We start from the raw sequence: 12,081 nt of genomic DNA, 5'->3' as shown, positions 1-12,081 counted from the left end.
ACCCAGGATGCATCCAAAAGGAAATTTGTTCTATTGCCAAATGAGAATCAGGAAAATATTATAATTAACTAAAGAACTGTATAAGTAAAAGAAAGTTCAATAAAGGTTTGACTATTCTCCTTTAGGGTTATGTCTGCTTTAATATTAACTGTGATGTTATGACTTACAAACAGAAACATATTTAATTTTTATTCCTGTTTCTGGCACAGGAAACCTCAAACCCTTGGAAGTCTTTAAATGCCAATGAGATAAAAAAAAATGGGTTGTTTGTTTTTGTCATATTAACTTTGTGACTTTTGAAAAGAACTGAAGGTGGGAAATTGGTTGCCTGAGGAACCAATCACATTAGAGGATTAGAGCTTTCTTCTCTACCTGACCCCAGGGTGGAGAGGGGCTAGAAATTGAGTTTATTCTCTAACAGCTAATGATTTGATCCACTGTGTCTGTATATTTCAAGCTTCCTTCAGCAGCCTTCAAAAAACACTGTTGGAGAAGTTCTATGTGGGTAAATATGTGTAAAGTTATAGAAAATGATGTGTCCTTAGGATACTGAGGCTTAGGTAATTTATCCCATAGTGGCTCTACATTATCTCTGGCACCTGTCACTTCATGCATTATGTCTTTTATTAATAAATTGATCATCTACATGAGTAATGAGTTTTATAATTTTCATAGTTTCTGGTGACAGTGATAATATAGTCAATGCTATTAAAGTTATACTGTGATGCTCCTTAGCAAATACACAAAACCAAACAAAGATGTCAGTATACACATGGGATAGTGTTTTACACTGTCTTGTAAAATATAGCCAAAATCTAACCCTAATAAAAAAAAAAAAGACCAAAGGTGTGGGGAAAGAATACAATTTATTTCTAGTATGAATCACATTTTATTTAAAGTATTTACCAAAAGCAGTTTTCCAAAGCTCACTAATTATTCACACAGATATTACTCACAGCATATACAATTATTCACTAATAATACTGATTATTCACAGCAGATTTAAAGCAATTAAACACCACTATAAAGATTTTGATGAATTATAAAATAATTATAAAATGTATAAAAATTATAAAATGTAAATTCTGACAATAAAATAAGAAAAAAATGTCAGTTATCTTAGATTTCTTCCATTGTTTGGGCAAAGGATAAAATTGTGCAGTCTTCAGTGTTCCAAATAGAACATCCTTTGATTTGAGAAATCCATACAAATAGGAACTCCTAGATCTGCTCTCTGGAAAAGTGAGGTTCAGTATTGCAACTGGGGTACAGAAAGCTTACAATCAAATTATCCTTTAAATCCTAATACTTTTACAATAATTCTGTAACTTTAACAAGGTATTTTTACTCTCTATGCATTAATTATTGTTATTAGTAAGCATATCTATTATATATATAAAGTCTTTAAGGGACAACTTACTTATATGATAAACTTTAGCTATTATTACTGACAAAAAATGTACATGTGTGTTATATATATTTTTAAGAAAAAAGAAGATATCTCACCATTTTAGGAGAAACACAATAACCAGACAACCTATTACTATCGATTTCTTCTTGAAAACCATTTGAAAGTAAATTATGACATGTTATATATTCCTCAGGGAAAGTTCAACTCCTGCCTTTTCTTTCTCCATAAACAGCTAGGGTGATATATTGTAAGGACAAAAAGACAACTTGATGGAGCATAGTGAAAAGATGGAAAAACTACTAAAAGGGTTATAAAAGAAAATTACAATCTGGGAACAAAAGTAAGATTACTTATCTAGTAAAACCAGAAGTGAAGTATACTCAGATCACTATTATCTAGAGAAAGGGACATTCATGAATATGTGCACCCCATATGGCAGATTACAGAATCAAGAGAAAACAAGGGTCAAGCTAGAAGTCTGGTCAATGTTCAGAATTCAATGCTCAACAGCCAATTTTTTGGAGTAAAATATTCAGGTTTTGTAACTTAGTTCTATGCTAGATTCCTCTCTGGCTATCTAGTTTCTTCTCTTCCACTTTTCAATAAACTTTCTATTTTCTGGGAGGAAAAAAGGAAGAAAAGAAATTCAGCCTTTTGGGGTGGAAATATTGTATAGTAGGTATGGTACCTGTCTTTCATGTGACTGACCCAGGATTAATCCCCAACACTCCTCCTAATTCCTCCCAAGCCGTGCCAGGAGTGCTCTATGAGCCCAGAGTTCTAAGTAAGCCCCGTGTACTGCTGGACATGGCCCAAAACAAAACATAGCATATAGAAACAAATAATAATTTTAGACCATAGCATTCCACTTCTCTCCCCAAAATGACAGACTAGCATGTTTTAACACTTATACAAACTACTACTTGAGATGACAATTTCAACAGGCATTTCTACATAAAATTTGATTGATAATGATTTTATTTAATCTTCTGAAAGCTTGGTTCAAGACATTCTAATAGTACTTCTTATTCAATTCCTTTATCTTTCAGCTCCTGTTTGACACGTTTCAGATAATTCGGATCAGGATATCCATAGCTAAAGAAAGGGGGAAAAATTCCTTAGTTTCATCACAAATGGTTTTAAAAAATCTGCCCAGTGGCATTAAGATTCAGTATTATGATTATTCAAAAACAATTCCATAGGCAGATAACTTAAAATTACTTGTAAAAGTACAGATGGAAGTCATTTGTTAGTATTCGAGCCTAGCTGTCTTCCCAGGACCTGCCTTCTAATAAGGTGCTTATTTTAAGTATATAGTAAGCAGAGAATAATAAAGTTAGATTATACTATATTTTATGGGGAATAATCATGTGATAATGGAGGATTTTCAAATCTAGAAAATTTGCAAACATCTCAGGATGGTTTCACTTTCAAATAGTAAAGGTCTGACTGAGGCAGTCTGAGACTAATTTATGTTTGCCTATACTGCAAAATTCACCACCTGTAACTAAGATTTTTTTTCTAGAATATTGCTAGCGTGAATTCCAGACCTCTATGGGCCCATGGAAGAAGTGGGAATAGAAAGGGTGATCTTTAAAACAGACAAACTAAGTAAAATTTGCAAAGCCTACCTTTCAAATGGACATAAAGCCCAATATTAATACACCTCTGATGCCACTCAACTAGGATTCTGAATACCTTCTAACCCTTCATGAAAAATTTAGTAATGTTTGATACTCTAAGATAGAAGGACAGAGATGATGCAAACCAAGACTCTGCCTTTAAGATTTTATACTGGATGGGGCCAGAGCGATAGCACAGTAGTAGGGCTTTTGCCTTGCACGGCTGACCCAGGATGGACCTCGGTTCTATCCCCCAGAGTCCCAGATGGTCCCCCAAACCAGGAGCGATTTCTGAGCGCATAGCTAGAAGTAACCCCTGAGCGTCACCGGGTATGGCCCCAAAACCAAACCAAACCAAAATTCAACAAAAATACAAGATTCCATTTTGGGTTAGCAGCTCAAATTACTGTACCCAGGAGTAACATTGCTATAGTTTCCTTATATGACTCATCCTCAAAAAGGCAGTTTACAAATGCCTATTCTTTCTAGCAAACATGTTCCAAAAGGTTCTCACCGTGCTGGTCCCCCAAATGTGGCTGTTTTGTGGTGAATATCATTCCATGTAATAACATTTGAGACTCCTGATGTGTGAGAATACCCCACTGTGAAAATCAGTTTTCGGTCAAAGGCCCTTCGAAGCAGATTCAAAACCTCCTTTCCTTCCTCATTATTAGGCAAGTATGCTGTTCGTTCTATTCCAAGATAGCTCTTCCCTGGGTTTGGGTGCATTTCCTGTATAAAGACAAGACAATGCCACACATAAACACGGCTGGGGCTAAATTATGCTATCTGTACAAATACACAATTTGTAGATCGGAAAAATGAAAAACAAAAAAATATATTGGAGGTTTGCTGATATCCCCAACCATTCTTAGTTTTCTTTTTTTGTTTTTTGTTTTTGGGCCACACCCGGCAGTGCTCAGGGGTTACTCCTGGCTGTCTGCTCAGAAATAGCTCCTGGCAGGCACGGGGAACCATATGGGACACCGGGAATCGAACCAACCACCTTTGGTCCTGGATCGGCTGCTTGCAAGGCAAACGCCGCTGTGCTATCTCTCCGGGCCCCTTAGTTTTCTCTTTTTTAAATTAATGCTGGGAACACGGTCATCTTCCTAACTCCCTTCACTGTAACAGTTTCCCACCATTTTTTTCTGTCTTAAGAGACTTCAAACGAGCTACATGATAAGCAAACTCTATTACTGTTACCCCTACTTAAAGTGCTTCAGAGACTTGAAATGATGCTCTTTTTAGGCAACTTGATGTCTGATTGAGAACAGAACAGTGCCTTTTGCTCTAGACATTCTAATTTAGTGGAAAGAAACCCAGGTATCTCAAAAACACTTACTGTTTGTATGCCTCCTTTCATTTTGTAAGTGATGATAATGGTGCCATGCTGTTCATAACCTGAAATTGAAGACTCTGAAAAAGACACATCCATGGTACCCTCTGGCTGGTTCCCTGTCAGGATACCATAGGGAGTCATGCACAGAGGACAAAATGGTTTATATTTCATGGCTTTATTGATACAGTCATTGCAGAACTCATGTTTACACTCTGAGAGCACTTTTTTGTTACGAATGGTATCCAAGCAGATCATACATTGATTCTTATTCTCATCCATTCCTGTGTTCCCAGCACTGGCTGAATGCTGGAATGTTGGTGGAGCTATCTTTGAATTGTTACTATCAACATCCACAGTTGTTTGAGGATCCCCACTCCATTTCTCTCTAGTTAATAAAGACATTCCCTCTTCTTGTAAGACATACTGCTTTGCCTTCTCCAGGAGACTTGGCAACCCAATCAAAGTCATTGTCTCTTGATTTGACACAAAGTGTACATTTGGATGATTTTTCCTAAAATCATCAGAGAACTTTTTGCCTTGCAAGTGCTTTTTCTTCTTGCCCAAAGATTTCAATAAAAGAATTTCTTTTGTCAACTGACTTGAAATATCTTGATAAGCATCGATGAAATTTACATATGCATGCACAGACAAATCTAATTCCTTGTTCTTAGGTTCAAATATAATGTAAGTTTTCTGGTTTCCTTCTGAAACACGACTTTGACAGTCATATGTTTTTTCTATCTCAGATATTTTCTGGCATAATTCAGTTCTCAAAAGCTTTAACTGGGGAGTATCAACCCCAATTCCATTCATCATGTATTCAGGAGGCTGTATTTTCAAAGATACCTTAGTAAGACTTTCAGGAGTTGAGGAAGCAAGAAATTGTTTGGCAGCTGTGATATCATCTTGGGTCCCAATGAGAGTTAATCCTTTTTTATTCTCCTTTATGAGGAGCTTTTCAAACAGGTGGACCAATTTCTGTTTGATTTTATGTGGCTTCTCATTATCTGGTAAAATGATATGCTCCTCCTTCAGAGCTACTGTAACCTTTTGAAATTCACTAGCAAAAGAGTTAAGAGCTAGGTTACAGTTATTTGATTGATTTTTGATGAAGTCTAAATGGACATAGGGTGAACATTCCTGAATTTTAATTTTTATACCAAATTTTCTCTCTATGGATTCTAATTTATTGGGAGAGACATATTTGAAATATTCAAAGAAAAGCAAAGGAATTTCACAATGCATGTTTTTTTCTTCAGACCTGTTTTGTAGTTCTGAGGGAGTAAGTAGTTGCTTCTCATGAAGTAAACTTACATTATTGTTTGAACTTGATGGGTAATGCAGTTGCCTCTCCAGTAAACTAACACTGTTGTTCCAGCTTGGTGGATGGAGTAATTGACTCTCCTCTAGTAAAGTGGAAGAGCCACATTTCAATTCATTGTCAAGTAGTTGCTTGCTCAAGTAGTGATATATTTTTTCAATATCTCTGAAGTCACCACACACCTTCTCTATCCCTTTGCTGCCCTCCATTTTTTTGATATTGGGGCAGAGAGTGGAGATATGGTTCCTTTGCTCTTTAGAAAACAGGTCACAATTCAGATCAGCGGTGACATCAAGAAAGATCTGGAATTTGAAAGAAACAAGTGAAATCTCACAGATATCCAGGCTCCCATCACCTCTCAGGAGAATATATGGAAGCAGTCATAAACCCTTGCTCCTTCAGGCATACTTCTTTCTGTGTCTGTAGAAGGTTCTTAGCCCAGAAGTGCTCAGCCCTGTCAGACTCAGGACTAGTTCCAAGATCCTATTGTTAATATAGAATCTAAGCACTAGCATTTTGAAGAAAAAAAACTTTAAGGACCAAAATATTAGATTTTAGAGCTTCCTATATCTGCTTGCCCTTGGAAAAGGAGGCAGAGAGAAAGCAATTCAGCTTTCTGTGCAAGTTGCAGAGTCTCTGAACCAGGAAGGAATGGATAATTCTAAAAATGATTCCTTTTTCCTATTGGTTTTTTCTTCTTCAACTCTGCCTCTTTTTGTTTAAAATATGGTTGTCTATACTGGGTAGTGTTTGGGGGACCAGATGCCACACCACAAGGTGCTGAGTTGGTATTACAATGTTGGAGATGAAACCCAGGACTCTACCATATGAGCTATCTTCCCAGACTCTACTTTTTAAATTGTTTTTGGTTTGTTTTTGTTTGGGGGCCACACCTAGCAATGCTCAGGGTTTACTCTTGGCTCTGCATTCAGGAACTGCTTCTCACGGGCTTGGGAGAATGATACGGGATGCCAGGGATTGAACCCAGGTCAGTCATATGCAAGGCAAGTGCTCTACCCACTAGACTATCTCTCTGCTACCCTCCTTTTTTAATTTAAGGAGTTAATACTTACCTAAATGCAATGTTTATGAACGCTATAAACCCTGACCTTTAGAATGCCAAATATAAAACAAACATACTACATTATGCCTAAAAGGGAAAGAGACAAACTGAATGTTTCTAATGTTTTGTTTCCCCATTTCTCATGTTACTTTGCACATACTGCTTCTGCCTTCAAACTGTTTCTTGAGAATGATCCATTGTTTGGGGGAGGCCTGAATTCCATCCTCAACATCCCCTGGTCCCCCAATCATAGTCAGGAGTGATCTCTGAGCACTGAATCAAGAATAAACCGTGGACATTACTACACTACACAAAATTCAAGCTATAATCATTTAATAATTGGTCCTCTACAATCCTTGTATCTGGGCTCTGATCTTTCACTGTTGCCCATTAGAATTCCCATTCTCCATAAAGCTGCCAGAAAGACCCTTTGGAAATGTAAATCTGTCCTCCTTCCCTAAAAGAGGGTGTTCTGGATCTAATTTCCTGCCTGAAGGGGATCAAATGGAAGGGTTACATATCTCAGTACTTGTGCTTCCCTCAACCTCAAACATTCTATGCCCCGAAATCCATGTGTCCAGTTACTTTACCTTATTAATACTTAAAATTTAAGAGATATTCCTGTCATCCTACTTCTAGTGGGCCATTTCCTTTGCCATATTTCCCTTCCTAATATTGACATTGGCAAATATCATATGCTATATTTCTTATTATGGTCTGATTCCATCACTAAATTGAAGGTCCCTTGTGGCAGAATATCCTAAGTTACTGGCTGAAGCCTGGAACACAGCAGGCAGTTGATAATACATTGTCAAATGACTTTAAATGGCTGGCTCCTTCTCATAATTCCAGTTTCTGGCAAATGTAACCTTTTAGAGAAGTTATTTCTTACTCTTAGACAGAGGTAATACTACTTCTCCTTCATAGCTCTGGCTCTTTGACTCTAAATGGCAAAAAGCCCATATGTTCTTCTTAGCACACATCTCTCCAGAATAATTTTTCTGATTGTGTTTATTTCTTATTGTTTTTCTATGTAATGCCCTAGTGCTAGCATGGACCTGGTCTGTATAATTACTTCTGTGTGCCTGTGCCTAAAATTCTGCTAAACTTGGAGTTAAGATCTCTCTCTGTAAATAGTAAGAAGATCAATAATGCAATTTGGAAAGGAAATAGCACTTAAAAGAAAACAAAAAAGCAAACCTACTCCTAAGGGTGTTGTTGCTCAGGGCAGAACACCCGCCTTCCTTATTTAATTATAGTACTAGAAACAAATGTACTATGGTAAATACCTTTTGGACACAGGAAGCCACAGTGTCTGGAATATATTCTTCATTTAGATGCTTCTCATCTGACCTTTGCTCTTCTCTTACTTGAGTCAATGAAGAATTTCTGAGTTGGGTATTCATCTCCGTTGGATTTTCAGTGGGATCCAGGTAAATTGTCACAATTTTATCATCAAGTGTAATATTATGATTTTCCTTTTTCAATACTCTCTCTTTATCTTCAGTGGAGAAATTAAACAAACTTATTACATAGAAATTGGAGATTTGAAATATTTCACATATTTGACATGTAACCTATATTTTGATTTTGATTTTGGGGTCACACTTACCAGAACTCAGTGCTTACTACTCATTCTGAGTTTAGAAATTACTCCTAGCACTGCTGGGGGAATCTTAAGTGATGCCAGGGATCAAATCAGTGTCAGTTGTGTGTAAGGCAAGCACTTTACCCCTGGACTTTCTCTGTTCCATATATTCCAATTTTAAATAATTTTCTTATTCATGCACATTTACTCTTCCCCTCAAGCTCTCAGTAAGAGCTGCTTTCCACTCTTGGAAAAGTAGATTAATGATAAGGAACATGGCAACTAGCTATTTAAAAACTCTAATTCGGTGGTAGAGAAGGGATTGTTGAAGCCATACTTTGAGAACTCAGGTCTACTCCTGGCTCTGTACTCAGAAGTGACCCCTGCTGGTGACTATAGATACACATACATACATACATACATACATACATACATACATACATACATACATATATATATATATATATATATATATTAATAGGGGGCCAGAGATAGGATGGTTCAGCTCTCATAGCAGGTGTAAAACACCTTAAGTCCTTTACTGTCTCTCCAGGCTCTATTCAAAACTCTAAAGAGGACCTCTTAAGTTTTACTGTTGAAAAAAAGTTTGATGATAATAGAACAATGTCTTTTCATTAAAAACATGGAATCAGGGCCCGGAGAGATAGCACAGCGGGCGTTTGCCTTGCAAGCAGTAGATCTAGGACCAAAGGTGGTTGGTTCGAATCCCGGTGTTCCATATGGTTCCCCGTGCCTGCCAGGAGCTATTTCTGAGCAGATAGCCAGGAGTAACCCCTGAGCAAAAGCCGGGTGTGGCCCAAAAAACAAAACAAAAAAAAAAAAACATGGAATCAAGTTTTTATACATGGAATCAACTAATGCCCATCAACAAATGAGTAATTACAAAAGCTGAAGCACATACTACTTTGCCATTTAAGAAGATATCACATTTTTCTTTAGGACATAATTAATAATCTTGAGGTGATTATGCTAAGTGAAAAAAAACTCATTAAGTGAAAGATGATTCCAGATGGTTTCATGATGGAACAAAAATTACTATTGCAAAAGCATTTACAAAAGGCAACAAAAATCTAATTCCTAGACTCAGTGATTACCAGATAGATAGATACACACACACACACACACACACACACACACACACACACACACACACACACAGAGAGAGACGTGTGTAACTAAGCCCCCGAAAATATTGTAAACCAGTGATGAATCAAATAAAAAGAACACACTACGGTGTAAGGCTCTATACAGTATTAAGTCTCAAATTAAAAAAAAAAAAAAAGTTGAGCAGCAAGCAATACAGCTGTGGCTGTATGAACCAGGATTCAAAAGGACCCTGGAGTACTGCCAGGAGTAAATCCTGAGCACCATCCAGTGTGTCCCTGCCTCCCCATAAAGAGTTCTGAAATGATCTCCAGGTCCCAGTTCAATTCTATGGAAAACATGAAACTTAAGTCCCTTTCCAAGCCCCGGAAATTCCAACCAATATAGACCATGAACTCCCTGATCCCACCCAACCTCTCCCTAAATCCCGGACTGCCCCAGCCTAGCATGATCTCCACGGTCAAGTGGGAGAGGGCTCTGACACTCGATGGGGCCAGGGTAAGGGCTTGGGGCGCAGCTCACCTGCCCTGGCCTGGAATCTCACCAGGAAAGTGTCCGGGCCTCCTTGGTCGTGGGGACGAACCGTGCACTCACCACCCCCCGAAGACCGGCTCTGGAAGTAGAGTTCCAGCTTTCGATGTAGCCGGGGACCGGAGTGGCTCACCCGCACAAGCATCGGGGATGGCGGGTCGGATCTGCAGGCCATGGCTTTGGACTGCGGGGTCGTAGCAACCGCTCGGGACTCAAAAGGACGGGAAATGGGGCCGCAGGGTACTCCGCCCCAGCAGCCTCGGACAGAAATGTTTCAGTTTCGTTTTCCTGGGGAGCCTTTCTTGTTCCCCGCAGAGCCCCAGCCTCGCTCCTAACAGCCACCTTCCCTCCCTGCAGCAGTCAGCCTGGTGAGTAGCTCTGGGTCCCCCATTCCTGGGCGGTGGATTTGGGGCGTGCTCGTCGTCTAAGAGGCGCCTTTTTGGGGTACTAGAGGAGGGTATTCAGGGCCGGGAGTTCCCAGGTAGAAATCTAAGGTTGAAAATCTAAGGTAGACAATCTAAGGTTGAAGCCAAAGAGAAGTTCCATAGGGAAGAGATGGTGGTTTTGTTTGTTGGTTGGTTGTTTTTTTTTTTTTTATAACTGAAACCCAACTGCAATCCAAACTACATGTTTGTAATCATGGTGTTTAGATTAAGGAATTATTAAAAAAAAAGGGGGGGGGAAGAAGTTAGCTAGGGGACCCCAGAGCCCTCTTCTAAGAAAAGAGTTGAAAGGAAATTTTTAAAAAGTCACGATTCTTTAAACTGTTGCTATTACTTGCGGTTATAATGCAGTTCACTCTGAATTCAAGTTGCTCAAATTGTATTTTTCTGAAAATTTGAACTTGTTCACCAACATTAAAATGTAGCACTTGTTTCCTCCGCTGGCTCTCCCCTTGGGACTTTTCCCTTTCCCTTTCTTAATGTTATGGGAGAGGTACATATGTAATTTAACGCGTGCCTGTGTGTTTGGGGGGGATTTATTGGGACTAGAGACAGCTCAGTGCTGGGGATCCAAGCAGGCTTTCAGCATGCGTAGCGTATGCTAAATCCTGTAAGCCACGCCTCCAACCCTGAAACTTTTTTCTTTTAGCAGCCATGTTCTTTAAAATATAAATCAGTGGTGGAGAGAGGACAACATTGGTGGTGGGAATGCCCCTGATTCAATGTCACCATGTACCTAAAATATTACTGTGAAAGATTTGTAATCCACTTAGGTCAAAATAAAAATTATTAATAAAAAAATCACAAAAATATACATAAATCAGTAAAGTTAATGATGCCGTTAACTCCTGTATCTTAAAATGAATCATTTCATCCTGAATCAATGCTAGAACTGTAAGAATTATCTTTCACAATTCTTTTTTTTACATATATCTATTCAATCCAGTGTTGCTTTCACCCATCACAGTGCCCTTGGCACTAGCCACAGTTTTTCTTTTTCTTTTTTTTTTTTTTGGTTTTTGGGCCACACCCGGCGTTGCTCAGGGGTTACTCCTGGCTGTCTGCTCAGAAATAGCTCCTGGCAGGCACGGGGGACCCTATGGGACACCGGGATTCGAACCAACCACCTTTGGTCCTGGATCGGCTGCTTGCAAGGCAAACGCCGCTGTGCTATCTCTCCGGGCCCTAGCCACAGTTTTTCAAGAGCTATTTGTGATTCACGGCCCCCTACTGGCAGCACAGGCTAGATGGTGAAACATTTTGTTAAATTTTGGGGGGAGAAACAAAATTGTAAGCAGGGAAAACAACTGAGTGACCTTCCAGGTATGTATTTTAGGAAATTGGTGTTGAAGATAAATTTACTCAAATTCAAATGAGAGCTACAAAAACCAAGTTAGGAGAATAGGAATTTTTTATTCTGTTAGCTCTCTGTGCAGTGGGGCAGGACCTCAAACCTGCCATGAATGACTCAGACTGCGTCACATTTAAACCCTAAATTTACATTACAATGTGTCAATTAAGAGCATGCAAGATTGACAGAAATCTGTAGTGAGAGCAAAACATTGTCCTTGACATCCTGACAAGATTTGAGGGGAACAAGATAGGGTTACTGAAAGGATTAGAAAATGATCTCTT

At 38.7% G+C, this 12,081-nt stretch overlaps 2 protein-coding genes across 3 annotated transcripts in view; both read right to left on the bottom strand.

Annotated features, from left to right (window-relative positions):
- Window positions 1-12,081, bottom strand: part of FAM162A (family with sequence similarity 162 member A) — a 497,431-nt gene that overhangs the window by 317,985 nt on the left and 167,365 nt on the right. The window lies entirely within an intron of this gene.
- On the bottom strand, window positions 1,454-10,344 carry DTX3L (deltex E3 ubiquitin ligase 3L). Of its 2 annotated transcripts, XM_049785886.1 has the most exons (5): window positions 9,995-10,344; window positions 8,049-8,260; window positions 4,379-5,998; window positions 3,548-3,765; window positions 1,454-2,506 (listed from the first exon to the last, which is right to left on the bottom strand). In XM_049785886.1, the coding sequence occupies exons 1-5, from the start codon at window positions 10,176-10,178 to the stop codon at window positions 2,437-2,439; spliced, it is 2,304 nt and encodes a 767-aa protein (XP_049641843.1). In that variant the 5' UTR covers window positions 10,179-10,344; the 3' UTR covers window positions 1,454-2,436. The 2 variants fall into 2 exon arrangements, with proteins under 2 accessions (XP_049641843.1, XP_049641844.1); XM_049785887.1 differs by lacking the exon at window positions 3,548-3,765 and having other exon boundaries at window positions 2,441-2,506.

Source organism: Suncus etruscus, chromosome 13, assembly GCF_024139225.1.
Source record: "Suncus etruscus isolate mSunEtr1 chromosome 13, mSunEtr1.pri.cur, whole genome shotgun sequence".
Taxonomy (NCBI): Eukaryota; Metazoa; Chordata; class Mammalia; order Eulipotyphla; family Soricidae; genus Suncus; species Suncus etruscus.
The sequence above is the reverse complement of the archived record's forward strand: the minus strand, read 5'-3'. Positions and strand labels throughout refer to the sequence as shown.